Source organism: Myripristis murdjan, chromosome 5 (genome assembly GCF_902150065.1).
Source record: "Myripristis murdjan chromosome 5, fMyrMur1.1, whole genome shotgun sequence".
NCBI classification, from domain to species: Eukaryota; Metazoa; Chordata; class Actinopteri; order Holocentriformes; family Holocentridae; genus Myripristis; species Myripristis murdjan.
Window position 1 is genome coordinate 37,438,798 of NC_043984.1, and position 24,734 is coordinate 37,463,531.

General features: G+C 44.8%; 1 protein-coding gene across 1 annotated transcript in view; it reads left to right on the forward strand.

Annotated features, from left to right (window-relative positions):
- The window catches only part of LOC115359332 (NACHT, LRR and PYD domains-containing protein 14-like), a gene marked incomplete at its 3' end in the record, with an annotated part of 845,616 nt that overhangs the window by 776,288 nt on the left and 44,594 nt on the right, over positions 1 to 24,734 (forward strand). The window contains exon 8 of the mRNA XM_030051738.1: positions 16,626 to 16,796. Within this exon, the coding sequence (XP_029907598.1) occupies positions 16,626 to 16,796 (171 nt within the window). The remainder of the gene's footprint in view (positions 1 to 16,625; positions 16,797 to 24,734) is intronic.

Below are 24,734 nucleotides of genomic sequence, written 5' to 3' on the forward strand. Positions count from 1 at the left end.
GCGCCTCCCCATAACCCCACATCTGCTGGAAGCTGCCCACATCACCAGCAGCTCTGTAGAAGCTGAACTCCACCAGCAGTCTGGACTTCACCATTTTTACAAAAACAGGAACTACATCAACATTCAGTCCCTCCTCCACCTTTCTCCTCCTGCTCACATACACCGCCATCTTTGCCTGACCCAAAACAAAGTTTAACAACTGGCATTTGTGCCTCTGCTGGCGAGTGTATTTAAAGCCACAAAAAAAAACCTCTTTGGAAAAAACCTGTCCACATTTGCTGAAAATAATTTTCAATACAACAAACAGAGCAGTGAGACAGGTGCACTCTGAAAAACAGTGAAATACAGTTTCTCTCTGTCCACAAAAGGGACATTTATCCTCCACAGCAGAGTTAATGACAGAAACAAAAGAGTTCACAGCTACAATACCATGCAGGATTCTCCACTGCAAGTCTGCATGTTTCTTTGTTAAAGGAGGTTTGTACAAAGACCTCCACGCTGGTTTGACATCAGTGTTCCAGTTCAGATATGTCCTCCATGGGATGTCACTGCGTCCGTTCAGCTTGCTCTGATTCAGAGTCTTTACCAATAGTTTGTACAGGGTTTTCCCTGAGGCTCCCTCCAGAGAAACACCTGCAGGGCTGGCAGGCTGCAACAGAGGACTACAACAGTTTTTAAAATTAGGAAACAGGCTGATGGTCGGACACAGGTCCGAACAGACTGGCAGCAGTGCACCATCACAATAGTCAATTAAAAGAGAACATTCATGTCCTGACAGTTTGTCTCTCCAGTGTTTGAGCAGCTGGTTTATGACTCGGGTGGATCTTACTCCCAGCCGAGCAGCCAGTCTGACAGGATCGTCCAGCCGAGGTCCAGCCAGCTCCACCACCCTGCCTAGAGTAGATACTCCTGCAGTGTGAAACCGTCCAGACAGACTGGGTCCAGCCCAGCTGGGCCAGTCCAAACGGCCTCCAAAGAGCATGGGCTCCTGGAGGAGCCAGTGCAGAGAGTCAGTCTGCTCCTGCCTCTGCTTCCTCAGCAAATTCCACACAGAAAACACACTCCTGTAAAACCCTGGCAGAGATGAGGTGCTCAACTTCTTAGAGTCCATTAAAAACAAAGACATGTCCAGTCCCAGACCACCAAGCCGCTGCAGGATGCTGCAAGATAACGTTCTCCACACCAGGTCTCTGGGCCCAGAGAGCGGTCTCTGCACAAACTGAAGGCAGAACGTGGCGCCCCTACTGGCCAGATGGACCAGACCCTGTCCGCCCTCCTCCTTTGGAAGAAACACGCCACTCTGCGGAACCCAATAACAACAACCTGTGCCAAAAGAAATCAATTAAAACCCTTTGGATCTGAGACAGAAGAGAAGTTGGGAGATCAACACAGGCCAACCGGTGCCACAAAGCAGATGACACCAAATTATTAATACCAAAGACACGGCCTCTGTAAGACATTTTAGATAAAAGCCATTTCCACTTCATTAGCCTACCTTTAACTTTATCCAATACACCATCCCAGTCCTCCTTTTTTCCAGACCAAACCTCCAGGTAATTTGAGCTGATCTCCCAGTCTGTCTCCCACCATTACAGCCTCACTCTTCCCCAAGTTCACTCTTGCAGAAGATATACAACCAAACAAATTTACAGTTTTTACTAGAACATCAATATCTCTGTGTATTTACAAGGACAATGACATCATCAGCATATGCTGACAGTTTAAAATGGACATCACTGCCAGGAAAACAAACACCACTCAGATCAGTTCTTAATTTATGGAGTAGAGGCTCGATGGCCAGAGTGTAGAGCATGCCGGAGAGGGGGCAGCCCTGTCTGACCCCCCTCTGAACACTGAAAGGAGCACTCAGACCTCCGTTAATTTTCAGAACACTCGCAATGTCACTGTACAGAACCCAGATCTTGGCTACGATACATATCTGAACTGGAACACTGATGTCAACTGCAGATGATACAAAATGCAGCAGCACGACTACTTACTAAGACAAAACGCAGAGAACACATTACTCCAGTTCTGGAAACTCTTCATTGGCTTCCTGTTCATTTCAGAATCCATTTTAAGATTTTGCTCCTAGTTTTTAAATCCCTCAACGGACTGGCACCGGTGTATTTATCCGACATGCTGATCAGATACACTCCCTCTAGATCCTTAAGATCCTCCACCTCTGGTCTACTGATGATCCCCCAGAGTAGAACTAAGAAGTACGGTGATGCTGCTTTCTGTATCATTGGCCCTCGTCTCTGGAATAGCCTCCCAGACGAGGTCAGGCTCTCTGGCTCAGTGGCCAGCTTCAAAAAAAATCTCAAAACCCATCTCTATCGACTTGCATTTGCTTAATTGTTGTGCCTATGTATATGCATATGTACATATGTTTGAGTGTGTGAATGTCTGTGTGTGTTTATGTGTGTGTGTATGTGTGCGTGTGTGCTGGTGGATGTGGAAGGATTGGGGGAGGGGGGCAGTTTTACTTTACTTATTTATCTATTATTCTGCTTTTCTTTTATTTGTCTCTGTCTCCACTTTATTGATGTAAAGCACTTTGAGTTGCACCTGCTGTATGAACTGTGCTTTATAAATAAAGTTATTATTATAAAGTTATTATACGAAGCCTGGGCTGAACCCAAAAGCAGCTAGAATTTGCCATAGATACTGGTGTTCAACCCGGTCGAAAGCCTTTTCCTGGTCTATAGAAATCAGACCAGTGTCTACAGCCAATGAGCTAGAGACCTCCAAAACATCCCGAATCAGAGTGACGTGGTCACTTATCAGCCTGCTGGGCACACAGTAAGTCTGGTCAGTGTGGATGACAGACTCCATCACCTCTCTGAGTTCTTGGGCAGCAGAGTGATGACGGCCCTCCTGCAGCTCAGAGGAAGCCGTCCTCTATCCAAACTGTCTGCGATGACCTCCAACAGGTCCCCACCCAACACAGACCAGAAGGACTTATAAAAGTCAACATGCAGACCGTCTATGCCAGGAGCTCTTCCGCTCTGTAAGCTCATCAGGGCGGTGTGCAGTTCACCAAAAGATTCTCCAAAAAGTTCTTAATAATAATCTTAAGACGTTTTGTAAGAGGAAAAAATGAGAAGTTCATAAGAATGTTCTTAAGTGCTATTCCCCATTATTTTCTTAAGAACTGCACATTATCTTAAGAAGTTTTTAATTTTTTCCACTTACGAACTTCTCAACTATCTACCTTTATGTAAACAAACAGCCTCAAGCTGCAACCCACAGCAGTTCCATCTAAAATACAACAAAACAATATCCATTATAGTCTCAACTTTGATTTGATGTTATAAAAATGTTTACTCAAAAATTGAGATACATACTTTGTATTGGACAGTGACGATATTACTAACCTATTAGTTAGTGGAATCTAAATATAATTGAAACATGAGTGGTGACTGGTGGCTAAACAAAATGTCCTCATATAGACTCAGAAACAATAGATCTCTTTTGTTTTCATCTCTGGCCCCATTTAAGTTCAAAGTGCCTGTTTTAAAGTCACACATGGAGAGAGAGAAGCTCAAGAACAAGAGGACAGCAAGACAGGAACAAAGAAACAGCAAGAAAAAGGAACCCAAGCTCCTTGATTTACACATTATCATCATCATCACCATCAGCTCTTATTTGTGATTTTACTTTTGGTATCAATTTCTTCAAACGATAAATTTCTTTATCTGTCAGCACATCATCTCCACAGCTAACTGAACTTATTGTCAGGCGCCTCGCTGAGTCAACAAACCTTTTTAAACCAGAGAAGTAATCCTCTACTTTTACAAGCCTGGCTCCCTTAGTTCCCTGCAGAAACCTCTTGATTTCAGCAGGAGAGTACAGGTTCTGCTGGTCTTCCTGGCTCAGAGACAGATCACTCTCACACTCTGCCTGCACCTCTCCTGCTTTTGTCACTTTAGTGACTTTAAAGGCCTTTGCACCGCTTTGCACCGGCTCTGAACTTTTCCTCTTCTGTGACATTGTAAACCAATCATCATCAGACATATCTTCATCTTCCAAAAAATCCTCACCCCCTGACAAATTATCATTTCTTTCTACCTTTTCATGAGTTTCAAGGATTCAAGGATTCAAGGAACTTTATTGTCATACCAGTTCACACTTACATGCTAGTGGTACGAAATTAGCACTCAGGTCCTGGTATATGTAGTATATATATAATAAGTATAAATAAACAGCCTATATATAAGTAAGTAGTATATATATAATAAATAATAAATATAATATATATATAAGTAGTAAATATAAAAATATAGAGAAAAATATAAACAGCCTATGTAAATATAGACAGTATATATATATATATATATATATATATATATATATATATATACATATACGTGTATATATATATATATGTATATATATATATATATATATATGTATATATAATATAGACAGTGTAATATAGAATGGACCAAGCCACAGAACCTGATGCCCGGGACTGGGATTCATGTAACTGTTGGACTTGGTCAGTGCAGAATTAGCTTAGTGCTAAACACGCATGTTAGTAATATTGCACTTATGGTGGAAAGTGATTTGTGCAGGAGAAGGGAGAGAGAGAGAATGAGATGGGAGACTACAGAGCATGGCTCGAGTTCAACAGTCTGACAGCTGCAGGGAAGAAGCTGTTTCTGAGCCTGGTGGTCTTGCTCTGGATGCTCCTCAGCCGCCTGCCTGAGGGGAGGGGCTGAAACAGACTGTGAGCGGGATGGGTGGAGTCCTTCAAGATGCGGAGGGCCCTCCCCCTGCATCGTGAGGTGTAGAGGTCCGAGGTGGTGGGAAGGCTGCTCCCCACAGTCCTCTGTGCAGCCTTCACCACCCTCTGCAGAGCCTTCCTCTCAGCAGCAGCAGTGCAGCTGCCGTGCCACACGGTGATGCAGGTGCAGAGGATGCTCTCCACCGCACAGTGGTAGAAGCTCCTCAGGACGGAGCTCCCCAGTCCAGCCTTCCGCAGCTTCCTGAGGAAGTAGAGACGCTGGTGGGCCTTCCTGACCAGACGGGAAGTGTTGGCGCTCCAGGTGAGGTCACTGGATATGTGCACACCCAGGTACCTGAAGCTGGGGACCGCTTCCACAGCTGCTCCTCCGATGTGCAGGGGAGGGAGAGGGCGCTTGTCCTTCCTGAAATCCACCACCATCTCCTTTGTCTTTTTCACGTTGATGCAGAGGTTGTTTTCACTGCACCACTGCACCAGGTGTTCCACCTCCTCTCTGTATTCGGACTCATCGCTGTTAGTGATGCATCCCACTACTGCTGTGTCGTCCGCAAACTTCACTATATGACAGCTGGGGTGTCTCGCCGAGCAGTCATACGTCAGCAGAGTGAACAGGAGGGGGCTCAGCACACAGCCCTGTGGCGAGCCAGTGCTGAGGGTGATGGGGGAGGAGACGGTGTTGTGGATCCTGACAGTCTGAGGTCTGTTGGTCAGGAAGTCCAGGAACCAGTTCCCCAGTGTGGAACTCAGTCCGAGGGAGGAGAGCTTCTGCACCAGGGTCTGAGGGATGATGGTGTTGAAGGCAGAGGAGAAATCCAGGAAGAGCAGACGGACGTAGGAGTTCCTGCTCTCCAGATGGGTGAGGGTTGTGTGGACCACCGATGAAATGGCGTCATCGGTGGAGCGGTTTTTCCTGTAGGCATATTGATGGGGGTCCACAGTGATGTCGATGGAGTCCTTGATGTGGGCCATGACCAGCCTTTCAAAGCACTTCATGACTACCGGGGTCAGGGCTATGGGTCGGTAGTCATTTAGACATGTCACTGTGGAGCACTTGGGGACAGGGACAATTGTGGCAGTCTTTAGGCAGGTGGGGACAGATGACAGTGACAGTGAGGTGTTAAAGATGTCTGCCAGCACCTCAGACAGCTGGTGTGCACAGTCCCTCAGTACCCGTCCTGGGATGTTGTCAGGGCCTGCAGCTTTGCGGGGGTTGATTCCCTGGAGGGTCTTCCTCACGTCTGCAGTGGTCACACTGAGGGGCGTGTCACCGGGTGGTGGTGTGAGTCTGGTGCTGGGGGGGGTGTCAGGGTCCTCAAAGCGGGCGTAAAAGTGGTTGAGTGCATCTGGCAAGGAGGGGTCCCTTGGGCATTGTGCATCCCTGGTGTTGTAGTCCGTGATGCACTTGATGCCTTGCCACATGCGCCGGGGGTCATTGGTGGTGAAGTGACCCTGGATTTTTTGGGCGTATGTGGCTTTGGCCCTCGCAATGCCTGCATTCAGTCCTTTCCTCGCCTCTCTGAGTGCTGATGCCTCACCTGCCCTGAACGCAGCATCCCTAGCTTTCAGCAGCGCTCTCACCTCAGCATTCAGCCAGGGCTTCTGGTTCGAATAGCAGGTTACTGTCCTGGTGGTGGTGACATCATCAGTACACTTAGAGATGAAGTCCAGGACCCAGTTCCCCAGTGTGGAACTCAGTCACAGTAGTTATGCTTCCTGCAGGTTTATTCTGTTCAACGTTGTTGTTTTTTGACTCTTTCTCATTTATTTCATCAGTTTGTTTGTTGTCTGTTTTCTGTCTCTGATCCTTGCCTTTCTCTGGGATTGCTCTACCATCATTCTCCGGGAGAGCACTGCCCATGGGAGCGTCGCTGTCAGCGGTCACACCGTCCGCTCCGCGGCTGGTCGCAGGGTCGCGAACGCCCCATCCCCTGGAGCGGCCTCCGGCCGCTGCTCCGCCCTTCTCTCCAGACAGGAGCGAACCAAATGCCCCTCCACACCACATCCAAAACATTTCATTGTGTCTGACGAAGCAAAAACCATGTAATTAAACCCATCAATTTTAAAGTTAAACGACAGATTGAGTTCATCCGTGCTGTCTTTCAGGACCATGAAAACCTGCCTGCGGTGACACACCACATGTTTAAGCAAAGGGGATTTGCAGCCCAGAGAAGCCATTTTTATTGGGGAGACGAGCTGTCCGAACCGGGACAGTTCTTTGGCCAGCACTTCATTTTTAATGAACGGGGGAGCATTAGAGATTGTTACTTTACGGGCCGGATTAACAAGCGGGAGAACAGGAGTGAAAGTATCCTGAATGACAACACCTGATTCAACCACATCACTGACTTTGTCCGTACTGTCCAAAAATGACAATCGCCCCATTCATGCGGGAGGCAGACTTCACGCTGCCGTAACCCACCACCTCTCCGACCGCCAGGCCGGCCTCCTCCACCGAGCAGTTCACCGCCGGCACCAGTTTGACGGCATGACGGCGAGTCAGCCTCTCAAACTCCACACCGGCCTCCACCACGGGCATACTGCCCAACCGAGCCGGCAGCCCCACTACCAAACCAAACTACACCTGCACCTTCACACCTGTCAGTGACCCAAATACAGAGAAATAAAGAAAATACACACATAGAACAGCAAAAAGAGAGAAAACTCCAGGTGTGCTGTGTGTCTGTTCGTAGCTGTTGCTCCATGTATTATCCTCCATTGGAGGTCAGCTGTCCGCTTTTCAACGGGAAGCTTATACAAGGACCTCCAGCTGCCTTTCGGGGACTTGCTTCAACCGAAAACCTCAGTCCACTTCGACACTTTAACCCCCACCAAGGACCCCAGGTTGTTCACTTTCACACAAAGCTGATATGCTGCTTTCTTTTCCAAAACTTCAAACCTTCCAAGGCTTTGGAAGGTTTTTGAAAATCCGTGGTGTTTGGACCTCTGCAACTCGTTCTCCAGCAGCTCACTGGGAATGAACGGCGGAACCCCGGACACGGTGATTCTGGTAGACGGTACCGCCAGAGGAGACACCTGGATGAACGTGTCCTGCAGCACCACACCTGTCTCCACCAGCTTATGGACAAACCGCTCCTCCTTTACAAAAACTACCACCGCCTTGTTCATACGGGAAGCGTAGGCCAAACTGTCATGACCCACAGCCTCTCCCACAGCGAGCAGCACCGCCTCCATCGGCACACCGGGGCCGCGGACGAGCCTCACCCCGTGTTGGAGGGACAGGGACGGCGTCTCAGCGGACGCCATCTCGCCCACCTCGACGCCGATTTACAGCTCTGTTTTATCCACAAACACCAAGAACAGAAAAAATATCACTTACCTGGTCATGCAGAAACAACAGAGAGAGAAAAGAAAGGTGCAGAAAACACCAATAGTGAAAAAAAGATTCAAAACCCTCAGCAGCCACTCACTCCACTCACACACCCGACTCCCAGCATGCAGTGCAGAGAGAGAGAGAGAGAGAGAGAGAGAGAGAAACCTTATTCTTAGTTTAGATTTGAGTGTTTGTGTGTTTGAAACTCGGTTTCTGTCAGAGCCACATGACTTCTATCAAAAAGAGCTGCTGAGCCGTCGGTTCCAGATCTCTGCTGTGTTTGTGGAAGAAAATCAAACACATCAGGGCTCATCAACTCCATTTGTCCAAAGGCCAGAATGTTTTTTAGGCAGACACTGTGGGGACCAGACTTTACAATAACAACATATTCATTTATTTAGTATTTTCACTTTCTTACAAAATGAATACCTGTATCAGTGTGACTCTTCTTGTCTTATAGTTGTATTTTTTATTCTTCATTCAGACTGAGTGGCTGCAGCTTGACAGAGAGCAGCTGTGCTTCTCTGGCCTCGGCTCTGAACTCCAACCTCCATCTGACAGAGCTGGACCTGAGTAAGAACTGGGTGCAGGATTCAGGAGTGGAGCTGCTGTCTGCTGGACTGGAGAGTCCAAACTGCAGACTGGAGACTCTCAGGTCAGACTGCACTTTTTAATGATGTGTGAACATGTAATAATCTGTTAACTGAACAGGAGTTTTACAGGCTTACATCTCAAATTGTTGTCAAACTGTATTTTCACACAGTCCTTGTGTGTTGAAGTGAAAAACTGTGGACTTCAGTGATGATATTGTACATTATTTCAACATGCAGGGTAGAGCTGAAACGATTACTCGAAGTAATCGAGTACCTCGATTCTTTTTTTGCCTCAGGTAATTTTTCCTGCCTCGAAGAATCGTTTAATAAATAAATAAATAAATAAAAATATAAATCCGTGGTGTTTCGCACGGGCTATTTTTAATGTGGCACAACCGCGCGTTAGTTTTTCTCCTCCTGCGCTGCTGTGTGCTCATGCCGAGGTGTGTGTGTGTGTGTGTGTGTGTGTGTGACTGAGGAGCACACACCCACCGGCGCTGTCTGAAGCGAAGCGCAGTGAGAACAAAGTTAAAACAGCAGCGCACTTGAATAGCTTGTGTAACAAAGTGAAGAATTGCCACTCTTCTAGTGTGCTGTAACAGCAGCACACTGGCTTAGCTTGTCTATTCAGAGAAGAGGTATCACTTCGGCTTATTTTTCAATCTGTGTCATCACATGCATACTACTGCTCATTCATTGATAGCTGAATTGTTAGGTCTGTTTGATAAGCAATTTAAATTTTTAAAATAATAATAATTTAACATATTGTTAAATTTTTAAAAAAGCCAACATGATGCAGGTCAAAGACTAAAAAAAGACTATTGACTAAAACTAGACTAAAATACTTTGGATTTTCTTCGACTAAAACTAGACTAAAATGCCAAGACTTTTCGTCGACTAAAATGTGACTAAACAAAAAAGAATTCAAGTTGACTAAATATGACTAAAACTAATAAGGGCATTTGACACAAGACTAAGACTAAAACTAAACTGAAAAATAGCTGACGAAATTAACACGAGCAGAAATGTGATAGAGTTGTTGCATTGCCACAGACATCCGATTACGGCCACTGCTGTTATATTAATTTCCAATGCGATGTTGTGCTCTTCATTTTAAAGTTATTGGTTTAGTTATAGTTGTATGTATAGCGAGCGAGTTTCCGACTCGCGTTGCACCTCCAAACAGCCATGCCAAGACGTGTCCGTGACACACACGCAGACGCGCGCACACACACAATGGACACACTTGCATTTAGTTTATAATTGCACAGCCACGAACCTACTGTATTATGTCCTTTAATGTAATACATTTGTAATGATATAATACCATATATATATATATATGTATATACATATATATATATATATATATATATATATATATATATATACATATATACATATATGTATAAATTGCTCTTTATCTTGGCAAAAACGCATTTTATCCGATTACTCGATTACTCGCCAGAATTTTTGGTCAAATACTCGATTACTAAAATATTCGATAGCTGCAGCTCTAATGCAGGGGTCCAAATGGCCTCCGTCTGTGGGAATCTGATATTTATTGTGGTAATTCCACAGAACGTATAGAGGACACCATCATGGAGGTCTTGGTCCAACTATGGATTCACAAAGGATTCCAATATTTTCTTTGATGAATCATCAGGGACAAAAATCCCATGTGGGCATATCAGTGCATTCTGGTATCTTTCACAGATTAGGCATGATGGGATGGAGTTGATATGTCCAACTTTTCCCATCCTGATCACATTCCCTCATGGTAACTGTTGTCTTGTAACTGTTGTGAAGCTCAACTAAACCTTTAGGACCTCTTGTTTTTCATTGATTATTATTTTGATCATCTTCACACACTTTTTCACAGCTCACCTACTTCCCATGCAAAACTTTGTTTAAACTCTGCAGGCGGACAGACGACCACGCCAAATGAACATTTTGTATATTTCAGGATATTTTCTGTCTCTAGTCCCTCAGACTGAGCCATATGAACACAGTGGACTGTCACCGTGTTTTTGACTGAATACCGTGATATCCATATTGTGAGGATATTGTTAGGATGACTGGTTGGTGCTTTCATGAAAGTGTAAATTAGTGCTGAACAGTCATTAGTAATATGGATATGATGAGCGAGCAGGCTGAGGCCAATAACAGAGCAGTGAGGAGCGTCAGCTAGGCCTGTAGTCAACCAAAGAAAATCTTGGTCGACAAAACTCCTGAAATTTCGACCAAAAGTCGAAAAAAGTTACTGTTTTTAGATTAATTCACTGGGCAGTAGCCTACCTGGTAGGCTTGTCCGCCTAAATTAATTATAAATAAACATGAACAACTAGTATTTGCAGTATATTAAATCATTTTTGACCTCATTATTTTGCACTGAGTGACACACTGGAGTCGCTCGGCTCTGACACGCTGCATCACGTCCACCTGCAGCATCACAGCTTATGATTTCTGAAAATAGTCCTATGTCAAGCTGCTGTCATCGCGGGTGTGTGCGCCTGCGGTTATAAAACGATTATTAGACTAAAACTTTGAAATATGCCAATTCTGATATGTTTATACTCCAAACTGACAGAGCAACCTAACACAGACATGTTAGCTTACCGTGTTTAGGTGATGTGCCATGTTGGTCGTTGAGCTGTGATACACAAACTGTTGTTTGCAAAGTTTGCATTCGACTTTTTTTCTATCTATTTTGGTAAAATGCTGCCACACTGACGACGTCTTTGACATGGTAGAGGACTAAATGTTCATTAAACGTTCTTAATTAAGCAAATATTCAGAAAACCAGGCCTCATTTTTCCTTCAGTTCAGAACATACAGGCCCACCTGTCTGTCTCCAGTGGGTTGGGCTAATCCAAAACTGTGAAAACAAGGGGGGTGTTCTGAAGACAGACTGTTACCAGGGAAACAGGCTGTTCTGAAAACACCCCCATCAGCACTTACTGCTTTACTCCTGAGAAAATGAACACGGCAAATAATCGACCAATCAGATTTTGGTTGTCCAAGAACGTATCAACCAATAAATCGACCAGTCGACTAACAGACTGCAGCCCTACCGTCATTGTATTTCAAGATATAAAGAAAAAATGCCTTAATTGCTTGAAATGAGTCAAAATATAGCTGTCAAAGCACCAAAATGCAAAATGTTCTCAAATTAATTAAGTTAAAGGCCCCATGGCCTGAAAAATGCAATTTTGGTTGTTTTTGCGTGATAGGGAAGGTCTTGGGGCCACATAAATACTGTCCCATGCATTTCACCTGTGATAAATGGAGAAGTGCACACAGCCCGTTTTTTGAAACTGCCCTTTAGGGATGTACCTGAACCTGAATACGATATTCAGAAGTACACAAATAACGCTTTGATCCCGAATAGTTTTTCTGTCCGAGGTTTCTCCTCATTATTCAGGAGCTTTTTTCTAAAGAAAAAAAAAATTGGATGTGTGTTTTGAGCAGGATTTTGAGCCAATTACAAGAGATTAAAACAACACGTAACAAAAAACATGTTGGTGCGTGTTTTCACTGCCACACTTTGGTTTTGGTGTTCAGTCCCGTCCGTCATCACAGAGGAGCAGCAGCACAGAACACGAGCAGGCAGCACTGCAGCAACACCAAAAGCATTTTGTCAAAGACAATAACGGGAAAAGAAGCGGCTATAAAACGGTGGAGACATTTTTGAGTGTCACGACCCCCGCGGAACGACTCGTTTCACCAGCAGAATCTGATCCATTCAGTCCGATTACGTTTGGAAAGTCTAGAAGAGACGCACGATTAAATTACTGTATTGACCCGCATAAAAGACGACCCTGATTTTAAGACGACCCCTCTTTTTCAAGACCCTTTTTTGGAAAAATACTTTTTATATGGACAAAATGTTGTTTGAATAAAAAAGCCACCGGCCGGCATCAGGCAAGCCGACCACGGCACCGGTCAGTCGGTACCGCACCCACCTGGTCAGGTCTGCTGGATCTGACAGGTGAGCGTGCACACAGACTGCCATATATACCTTTCATTATAAATCAACTTTTGTTCATACGCGGCTGCAGCAGCACAACAGACAATGACACAGACAACATGGTTGATTATTGACTGCTCAATGAGGCCATTCGCCGGTAATCGCGGCATCAGGTGAGCCTACCTACTGGTTTACATATGCAAGTACAGTACAGGTGAATTTGCTTAGACCCCCAATATTAGACGAGGGTGTTTTTTCAGGGCATTTTCAATGGAAAAAATATCGTCTTATATTCAGATGAATACAGTATTTTATTCCCATTCCAGTTAGCCGAGAGCTAAACCGGAAGTTAGCCGGCTACCTCGGCGGAAGTCTCTATGCGCCCACTTCTGGTTTCTTCCCAAATCCGAATAATCCGAATCCGAAGTATTTTTAAAAAGCCCGAATCCAAACCCGAATACAAATAGTGCCTTGGCTGTACAGCCCTACTGCGCTTGTAAAACGAGCGGATTGCACTTCCCTTAATTGATGATGTCATGAGGACGGTGACTCCGCCCACAGCGCCTGCCCGTCCCCAGGCAACAAGCTCACAACATATTTACAACATATTTAACAAACATAACGTACCATTCTGAAACATCCTGTAATAAACGGATCTGAGGTGGTTCGGTTTCTCCTGTCTGTGGTTCAGGATCGTACGTTTGTATAACATCACACTCAGGGTCCCGGTTCACGGGTCCCGCAGGGTTTAGGGTTAGGGTTAGCACCGACTGTTTTATCAGCCCGACACAACACAATGCCAGCTTCGTCTGTGGTTCGGGATCGGAGTCGGGCTCAAACACGTACGGTCGTATAACATCACGCTCGGCGGTTGCCATGACAATCTTACATGAGATGATAATTCCTGTTTACCGGTGAGCACCATTGAGCTCCGCTGAGCAATGAAGGTTTCAGTTACTTGCTTGTGATTGGCCCGATCATATGCCACTCAGTAAACAGTCAGCCAATCAGTGGAGAGGGGCTGATTCTCTCTTCTGATTGGCTAAACGAACCGTGCTGCCAGAGCTCCGGGAGAAAGGCGAGAGAGAGGAGCTGTGAAACTGTATTTATCAGACCACAGGTTCAAAACCACAAACACATCATGCAGGGAGATCAACAGATAAAATAAAACCCTGGAGACGTGGACAGCATGGGGCCTTTAAGGACCCATGATCAAGAAAGTCAACAAAAACACCTCGCTGAAATGGTATGTCAGGTTTTTTCACTTCATTCATTTAATTTAGGCCTTATTCCTTTTTCTTTTAATCTTTCTTTATGAAATGACATATTTATCATTGCTTGTTAGTGCAGTTTTAAAAAGTATGATGGCGTACTTTTTACAAGAAGTCAAACAACAAATTTCCTTAGATTGTGGTAATTCCAGCAGAGTTTTTTTTAATAGCAAACTTCGTTTAAAAGAGATGCCTGTCATTTTGTTATGATTTTTCGGTCTTGGTCTGGTCTCGGTCTCGACCTCCAAATGTCTCGGTAATGTCTCGGTCTCGGTCGGTGCAGTCTTGACTACAACACGACTTATTGGTTTAATGTTTTCAGTCCACTTGGTCCATATCAGCTAGAATTTTTCTTTTTGGATCCTGAGGGAAAATGACAGCTGTTCCATTATCTATATTTCATGTACTATTTCTATCTAGGGATGCACCTATACCACTTTTTCACAGAATGAGTAGAGTACAAGTACTTGCATTTCAGTACTCACCAATACCGATACCGAGTACTTAATAACGCCATTACACTTTATAGAATTACTTTGAATTTTTAAAATTTTTCCACAGATGTTCTTTTATTTGAACAACATTCCTCAGCATGTTTTTCTTGAACATGGGTGACTGTCACAAGTTTCACTGCAGTACAAACACAAATTTAACAAAATTGTCATACACTGCGGATGTTTCAGGGCTCTCAAGTTTTGAACTGAGTTCAGAGTGAGATTTTGGTGGTGGCGGCGTCGGGGGTTGTTATGTTAAATTATTACCGGTATTACTATTTTTAAAATGTAAATTACAATATCAACAATACAATATCAAAAAGACCTAACAAATCAGCTACCAATGAATGAGTATGCCTGTGATAACACAGATTGAAAAATAAGCCGAAGTGATACCTCTTCTCTGAATAGACAAGCTAAGCCAGTGTGCTGCTGTTAGCCAGTGAAAATAGAGCGGAGTGGCAACTCTTCGCTTTGTTACACAATCTATGTCAGTGCGCTGCTGTAGCTGGAGAGTTTCTCTGCCTTTGCTCTCAAGTCTCACACATTGGGTGTGAGACTTGAAAGCCCTGATGTTTTATGCGGATGTGTTTTTTCACGGAGTCGTGCAGCTTCGGTAGCACCGTGTCTGTGATATGGTGACGGCTGGGAATCTCATACCTTGGCTCCAGTACGCAGAGAAGACCCCGGAATCCCAGATCATCGCCCACAGACAGTGGCTGGTCATCCAGGGAAATATACTCGGCAAGAGCATCTGTGATTTTGACCCTCACACGGGTTGCCTCTGGACATTTTCTCCCGCCTCGCCAGCGTCTGCCGCAAAGTTGGTTGTCTTTTGTCGGTGCCGCTTGTGAACTCCTTATATTCTGTGTTGTGCTGGGATTTCAAATGCTTTATCAAGTTGTTTGTGTTGTAAATTGCAGATTTGGTCCCTCCTCTAGACAGTTTTGCTGAACATAATTTGCATTCTGCTTTGTTTTTGTCACACTCGCTCTCATCCACCTGAAAATATTTCCACACCGCTGACATGACTCCACACTGCCCGCCTTGCAGTCAATTAACGTAAACTGCACACTTCCATAAACTGGTATCGGTGTTGTGGTATCGGCACATATTTTACGAGTACGAGTAGAGTACTCAAGCCCGGTATCGGTACCAGTACCCAATACTGGTATTGATATCGGTGCATCCCTTTTTCCATCCATTCATCAGTGACTGCTGGGTCTGGTTTTAGCATCTCCTTGTCACCGCCTTTTTACCACCAAAAGTATTTGAGCCAGTTTCTTGTCCTTTTTGCTCCATCTTTCAAATGGGATATCACCCATGTAGATAGCATCACATCTAAAAGGAATGGTGCTTCCAAATACATTATTTAGATGCTGATGTATTTCTGGACAGTAAGGGACAGGAACCTGGCAGTTCCAGAAGATATGGAAGTGATTGGTGTCATTTATCTCCTCCAGCAACTCCCACCATCTCCAAAAGGCCTTTTTTGCGAGGGAGTCCTGAGAAATGGTGCAATATTTCTGCAGCAGAGCTCTGGCCATGCAGTCCAACTGGTTGAATTCCACTGCACTTCACAGATTCTCTGCCAACTCTCGTCCCAAATCTGAAAATGAGCCTCCTTCTCCCATTTCTTTGTTCCATAAAGCGTATTTTCAGAGCGACACTGGCAAATACTGTTGTCTGGTCAGTCTGTTGAAATGCTAATAACTTTGGCCCTGATTGGTCCAGAGACTGGGTGCTGGTGTCATGTGATGCAGAAGCTCTTGTTCTCCAGTTTTCCTCTGAGAAGATGGTGGACTGAAGGCATGTGAGGACTTTTCACTGAGCCATTCATTTGTTATTTATGGACGTACCGATGGCTGTTTTCACGTCTACCGTATTTAGCACTGAATTTGAATTATTTTGGATCTTTCATCATTTCTTGCTTTCATTGTCTGTTTATTTGTGTTTTTAATATTTTGATGTCTTTTCATTTCAGGTGTTATCTTTATCTTTTCATTTACTCTGATGGTTTTGTAAAGCACTTTGGAACTTTGCTTTAAAGGTGTAATATAAATATAAATTAGTATTATCAGTATTATTAATATAATTATTATAATAATTATTTCATTGGTTTTTCCTGCATTTTTGAATATTTTGAAAAATCTCTGACTGATAAATATCCAAAACTCTGGAAATTATAGCTCCATATTTTATTCTTCATTCAGATTGAGTGACTGCTGGTTGTCAGAGAGCAGCTGTGCTTCTCTGGCCTCGGCTCTGAAGTCCAACCCCCATCTGACAGAGCTGGACCTGAGTGTGAACCAGCTGCTGGATTCAGGAGTGGAGCTGCTGTCTGCTGGACTGGAGAGTCCAAACTGCAGACTGGAGACTCTCAGGTCAGACTGCACTTTTTAATGATGGCATAAATATATGGATATTGTGTGAATCATATAGCAGCACTAAATCTCTATAAGGCTGATATTGCTGTGAAGTATATGTTGTGCTTTTTTAAAGTCGGGGCTGCTGGTTATTTTAGTTTTTGTGAGGATGGTTGGTCAGGTTCTGTATCATGGATGCATGCGTGCTTTGTGAGGTTTGACAAGTAACTAACAACCGTCTCATGTGTCAGGAGAGAGAGAGAGAGATTTTTTTGATTTTTAAAACACTATTAATTTATACACAATTATTCAAAAAAAAAAAAACACAAAGAAAAAACAGCACAAAAATAAAATAAATTATAGTATATTCAGGTCAACATTTGACCAAAGACCAATCCGTCATCTTTCACATAACAGAACCCTTTTTTAAGGCACCACATTTTCTTAAACTTCTTCAGGTTATTTGTTATAGCAAAGAAATTAAAGTCCGTTTTAAACGCTTTAACATACGTTTATATATCTCCAACACATCAAAATCAACCAGGTTTTGCAGCTTGTTTTTCCTGCTCAGGTAAGTAGCCATCTTTGCCTGACCAATCAGAAAGTTGAAAAACTGACATTTGATTTTGTTCTTTTTGTTGTACTTATACCCTAGAATGTACATGAGACTCGTGAAAGACTCGTCAAGCAGAGCAAAAATACGAGTCAAAAACTCAAACAATGAACAGAGCCGTCCACACTCAAGAAAACAATGTAAGATTGTCTCTCTCTGCGGACAGAAAGGACAGGTATCAGCAACACCTGGATTAATCACAGATACAAATGCATTCACAGCCACAGCAGCATGGAGGATCCTCCACTGCAGGTCAGCAGCCCTCTTAGTTAACGGTGGTTTATATAGTGCTCTCCACTCAGGCCTCTGGGCCTCCACCAGGCCCAGGTGGGCTCTCCAGGGGGTATCAACCCGATCTTTCAGTTTATTCTGATTCAAAATTTTAACCAACAAATAATAAATTTTCTTAGCTACCATTGTACTCAATTTGTAATCAGTGACATTGTTCAGTTTTAACAAAACACCATCACATTTCAACACAGGTACAATTCTGACTTCAGGAAAGGGGTCGTTTACATTAGGCTGAATCAGTCCGTTACAGTAATTAGCAGTCATTAAGAGTTCAGAGTGAGCCAGCTGCTGCTTCCATCCCCTCAGCAGGAGGCTGGCCACCCTGACTGACTTGACCCCCAGGCGGGATGCCAGGCCTGCAGCATTGTCGGAGCCGGGTCCCATGAACCACAGGCTCTCTGAGGAGCCAGAACAAAGAGTCACTGCTCAGTCTCTCCTTACGGAGCATCCCCCACATTTTAAACAGTCCTTTATAAAACACTGGGAGATTGTTCAACTTTTGTCCATTAAAGTCCATTAGAAACAGTGATTCAGCCAGACCCAGCCCACCACACCGCTCCACTATGGCACAAGCTACGGGTCTCCAGACCAGATCAGCAGGTCCAGTCAGGAGTCTCTTAATAAACTGCAGTCTAAAAGCAGCCCCCCTGCTCGCCAGGTGGACAAGCCCGTGCCCCCCCTCCTCCTTGGGCAGGAACAGAAGGCTCTGTGGGACCCAGTGCAGACGGTCCCAGAAAAAGTCCACCATGACAGCCTGCACTCTGGCCAGCAAGTTGACTGGAGGGTCCATACACGCCAGCCGATGCCACAACATAGACGACACAAGATTATTTATAATGAGGATCCGACCTTTAAAAGACATTTTTGGTAAAATCCATTGCCATTTCTTTAGTCGGCCCTCAACTTTCTCCAAAACATTGTCCCAGTTTTTTGAGGAAAAAGACTCATCTCCAAGATGAACCCCCAGAACCACCAGATCCACATGAGGCCTCCAGGCAAACACAAACTAGAAATCCTTCCCTCACCTATGGCTAGGGCTTCGCTCTTTCGCCAGTTTCCTTTAGCAGCAGAGAGCTTGCTAAAGTTGACCACAGTTTTGTTCAACACATTAATATCATTTTGATTTTTTATTAGTACAATAATATCGTCAGCATATGCAGATAATTTAAAACAATTTTTACATTCAGGAAAGGAGAACCCAGAACTCTTAGACCGTAACTTGTGCAAAAAAGGCTCAATAGCCAGAGAGTACAACATCCCAGACAAAGAGCACCCCTGCCTGACACCCCTCTGCACTTTAAATGGAGCACTTAAACCACCGTTAATCTTCAGTACACTCTCAATGGCCCTGTACAAGACCTGGATCTTGGCTATAAGACCAGAGCTGAACCCAAAAGCCTCCAGTGTGCGCCACAAATACTGATGCTCAACTCGGTCAAAAGCCTTTTCTTGATCTAGAGAAATCAGACCAAGCTCACAGCCCAAAGAACCAGAGAGGTCCAAAATGTCCCGAATTAGAGTGACGTTGTCAGATATCAACCTGCTGGGTACACAGTATGTCTGGTCTACATGGACAATCTGCTCCATCACTTTTCTCAGTCTTAAAGCTAAGACTTTGGACAACAGTTTGTAATCAGTACATAGTAATGAAACAGGACGCCAGTTCCTTATGTCCTGCAGGTCTCCTTTCTTCGGGAGGAGGGTGAGGACAGCCCTCCTGCAGCTCACGGGCAGCCTCCCCTTAACCAGACTGTCTCTGAGCACAGACAACACATCTCCACCAATCACAGGCCAGAAAGTCTTATAAAAATCCACTGGGAGACCATCTATCCCAGGAGCCTTCCCACTCCTCATGCTCTGCAGGGCCTCCTGCAACTCCTTTGCAGAGAGCTGTGCTTCCAGTTCTGTGTTGTCCTCCTCTGAGACCTGAGGAAGGTCCTCATAAAAGGACAGCGTCACCTCTGGTTCATCCTGGAAATCGGACGTGTAAAGTTCCTTATAGAAACTCGCTGCACACTGACGGATGTCAGCTGACTCCTGCAGCAGCTGCCCGGTGTCAGACCTCAGAGAATGGATCAGCTTCCTCTGACCGTTCTTACGCTCAAGACCAAAGAAAAAGTGAGAGGGAGCATCCATGCAAACGACATGTTGGAACCTCGACCTGACCAGAGCACCCTGTGCAGAAACTCCCAGCAGGTCAGACAGAGCTGATTTTTTGCTTTTGAGAACTTCAATATGTTCTCGATCTCCTGTGGAGCTTGCTAAATCCTGCATCTCCACTACATCTCTCTCCAGAGCTCTCATAGATCTGGCCATGGCCTTTGAGACATTGAGAGTGTACTGTAGGCAACGCTGTTTGATTTTTACTTTACCGATATCCCACCACTGCTGTAGAGAGAGATACTCACACTTAGTTTTTCTGTGATTGTGCCAAAATGATCTGAATATATTAATGAAACCATTATCAGACAAAAGGGAACTATTGAAGTGCCAGTACGCACTTTTACATTTCACATCTTTTATACACAATGAGCACTGTACAGGGGAGTGATCTGACATACCCACCGGACTGATATCACAACCTTTAAATACGTTAATGTGATGTTCAAAGCAATAAACACGATCAAGTCTGGCTAAAGACAACAAATTGTCTCTGGAGTGAGCCCAGGTGTACTGACGCTGATTTTTATGAAAATGTCTCCAGATGTCACACAATTCAAAATTCTCAATGATCTTAATAAGACAGCTCCTAGAGGCAGGGTGAGGTTCCTGCTGGTTCCTGTCTAACAGGGTTTTCTGTGCAGTTGAAATCACCGCCCACAAACAAAAACTCCTCACTGCTACAGTTACTGATAACATCCTTTAACACATCCAGAAACAACATCCTCTCTGATGGCACAGTTGGAGCATACACATTTATGAAAGTCATTTTCATATTTTCAGACTCAGCACATATTTTCAATAACCGACCCGGAACAATTTCATCACTAACACATGCAAAAGGCAAGAAATCTCTAGAGAAGAGAGTGATAACTCCTCCCCTGTTGCTGCTCAGGTGACTGAAAACAGCCTCTCCATCCCACTCCCTCCTCCAGTCACATTCATTATCACTGGTGCTGTGAGTTTCTTGCAGAAACATTACATTTAACCTCCTGCTCTTGACAAAACTAAACAATGCAGCTCTCTTCCCATCTTCACCGTTTATATTTAAAGATCCCAGCTTTACATCACACATGGTTATTTTAAAGCTGCATCTTATCAAAGACAAAATACACACATGGAGGAAAAAAACAACATACTTAATCATCATTTACAATTTGGGCTCAAACCTTGGATAACAGTTTCTTCAGTCTGAAAATTTCTTTATCAGAAGAAGAAGGCTGCCCGAGACCTCCTGTGTTCTTCATGAAGAACCTGACAGAGTCACAGAAAATATTCCTCGACTCTCACAGCCCTCAGCCCTTTTGTTTCTCTCAGAAAACTTCTGATTCTCGGGAAAGAGTAACCGCTCTGCATCTCCACCTGCTGTGTGTTGTGTGTGTCGCCCTGTGTGTCCTGTGTGTCATCCTGTATGTCACTCTGTGTGTCCTGTGTGTCACTCTGTGTGTCATCCTGTATGTCACTCTGTGTGTCCTGTATGTCACTCTGTGTGTCCTGTGTGTCATCCTGTATGTCACTCTGTGTGTCATCCTGTATGTCACTCTGTGTGTCCTGTATGTCACTCTGTGTGTCCTGTGTGTCATCCTGTATGTCACTCTGTGTGTCCTGTATGTCACTCTGTGTGTCCTGTGTGTTTCTCTCTGGCTGAGAGGAGGCCAGCTGAGGTTCTGTCTTTGACACCTTGTTAGTTTTTACAGTACTCTCCTTTGTTTCTGTTTGTTTTCTTTTAACAGACACTTTCATCATCTCATCATCAATCACACTTTCCTCACTGAGCACAGACTCAGCCACTCTGGTTGCAGTGTGTCCTGCCTGCTCCCTCAGCTCTGCCTGAACGCTGAGCACCTCCTGCTTATTCTGATCAACATTATCAATCTGAATATCCTGTAAATCACCCTGATCACTGTCCTCTCTGTTTTCACCCCCCTCTGTATCTGTGTGTTTCTGTGCCTCCTGTGTGTGTGTCTGTGCGCTCTGTGTGTTACTGTGTGTGTCTGTGCGCTCTGTGTGTTACTGTGTGTGTCTGTGCGCTCTGTGTGTTACTGTGTGTGTCTGTGTGCTGCGGGCCATCCGGCGGCTCCGCTGCCGACACAGCAGCCTGACCACCAGTCACCCTCTCCGGGCATGAGCGGATCAGGTGTCCCTCTGCCCCACATGCAAAACATTTTAGCGTATCAGAAGTCACATGAACAGTATAATCAAAGTCATCGATGCAAAAATTAAAAGCCAAATTTAGCTCCTCGCTGTTGTTTTTCAGGATCATGAAAACTTGTCTCCTGAAAGACACGACGTGTTTAAGATGAGGAGATTTACACCCGAGGGGGATCATCTTAATCGGGGACACCAGCTGTCCGTGTCGGGCCAGCTCTTTTTCCAACATTTCATTTTTCAAAAACGGGGGCACATTTGAAATAATTACTTTTTTGGCCGGGTTGACCAGAGGCAACACCGGAGTCAGTGTTCCCTGAACCACCACCGAGCTCTCAACCACCTGATTCACTTTATACAAGGATACAAGGATACAAGGAAGTTTATTTGTCATTATACAACAGGTTGAATAATGAAATTAAAGTGTGGTTCCCTCTTGATTGATTAATTGATTGTATAGAAAATAAAATTATTAAACATGGAGGAGTGCAGATGGTGCATTTAGTCTCCCAGCCTGAGGGAAGAAGCTGCTCTGTAGTCTGGTGGTACGGCAGCGAATACTTCTGTATCTTTTGCCTGACGGCAGCAGGGTGAACAGGCTGTGGCTGGGGGGGGTGTTGTCTTTTAGGATCCTTTTGGCTCTGCGCAGGCACCTCACCTCCCCGATATCACTGATGCTTGGTAGATGGGTGCCAATGATGTTTTGGGCAGTTTTAATCACTCGTTGCAGAGTCTTCCTGTCCTGGGCCGTGCACATCCCATGCCAGTTTGTGATGTTTCCAGTCAGGATGCTTTCAATCGCTCCTTTGTAGAAGCTGACAAGAACTTGGCGTGGGAATTTTGCTTTCTTAAGTTTCCTTAAGAAATACAGCCGTTTCTGGGCTTTTTTAACCAGGGCAGAGATATGTGAAGTCCATGTTAGGTTCTCTGTTATGTTGATTCCCAGGAACTTAAAACTGCTCACTTGCTCCACCTCAGCTCCATTAATGTAGACAGGGTTGTGTGTCTTTGCCTCTTTTTTTCGAAAATCAACTATCAGCTCTTTGGTTTTGCTGACGTTGACCAGTAGGTTGTTTTCTGTGCACCATTCTGCAAGATGGTTGATTTCCTCCCGATATGAAAACTCATCATTGTTGGAGATCCGGCCGATGATGGTGGTGTCATCCGCGAACTTCACAATAGAGTTCTCTCCATGTCGGGGGTTGCAGTCGTGGGTGTACAGCGTGAACAGGAGGGGGCTGAGCACACAGCCCTGGGGCGCTCCGGTGTTGAGCACTAGAGTGGAGGAGGAGAGACTGCCAATCCGAACTGACTGGGGTCTGTTTGTGAGGAAGTCCAGTATCCAGTTGCAGAGAGTGGTACTGATGCCCAGAGTGTTCAGTTTTCCAATCAGCTTCATGGGGGAGATTGTGTTGAAAGCTGAGCTGAAGTCAACAAACAGCATTCTGATGTAGGTGCTGCTTTTCTCCAGGTGAGTGAAGACTGAGTGGAGAGCAGTGGATATGGCATCCTCTGTGGATCTGTTGGTTCTGAATGCAAACTGCTGAGGGTCCAGACTGGCAGGGATGTTGTTCTTTATGTGCTGGAGAACCAGTTTCTCAAAGCACGTCATCAGGATGGGGGTGAGTGCCACAGGGCGGTAGTCATTTAGATTAGACACTGCAGACTTTTTAGGCACAGGGATGATGGTGGCTGTCTTGAAGCAGGTGGGAACACTCTCCTGTGACAGTGATATGTTGAAAATGTCAGTAATGACATCTACTAGCTGGTTGGCACATGTTTTTAGTACACGGCCAGGGATGTTGTCAGGCCCAGCAGCTTTACTCATATTCACTTTCAGCAGGACTTTCCTCACATCCACTGTGGATACTGACAGTGGGCGGTCCTCTGGAGGCGGAGTAGACTTTACAGCTGATTCCCTGTTGAGGAGGTCAAAGCGAGCATAAAATGTGTTTAGCTCGTCTGGTAACGTGGCCTCACACATGATGGGAGCGCTCCTGGTTTTGTAGCCTGTCACATTTTTTACCGCCTGCCACAAGTCTTTGCTGTTGTTGGTGTTGAGGTCTCTCTCCAGTCTCTGCTGATGCCTTCACTTTGCCTCCTTGATGCCAGCTTTCAGTTTTGCTCTGGCAGTGTTGTAGGCTTCTTTGTCACCTGACTTAAAGGCAGCTTTTTTGGCTCTACATAGAGCTCTCACCTCTCCATTCATCCAGGCTTTCTCATTAGGGAATGATTTAACTGTCCTTGTTTTTACCACATCATCAGCACATTTGCTGATGTATGATGTCACTGATGATGCGTATTCTTCAAGGTCAATATGGTTCTCCTGGGTAGCAGCATCCCTGAACATCTGCCAGTCCGTGCATTCAAAACAGCCCTGTAGAGCCACTGCAGCTTCATCTGTCCACACTTTAATTGTTTTTACAGCTGGTTTGACCCTTTTTGTCAGCTGGATGTAGGCAGGCAGGAGAAGCAGGGAGATGTGGTCTGACTGGCCAAAATGAGGACGACGGAGGGCTCTGTAGCTGCCAGGAACATTGGTGTAGACATGGTCCAGTGTGTTGTTTCCTCTGGTGGGGATGTGGACGTGCTGGTGGAATCTTGGCAGAACAGTTCTGAGGTCAGTTTGATTAAAATCCCCAGCAACAATAATAACAGCATCTGGCTGTTTTGCCATCTGGCTGCTGATGACCTCATACAATTCCTGGAGTGCATTTTTTGAATTTGCATCTGGTGGAATGTAA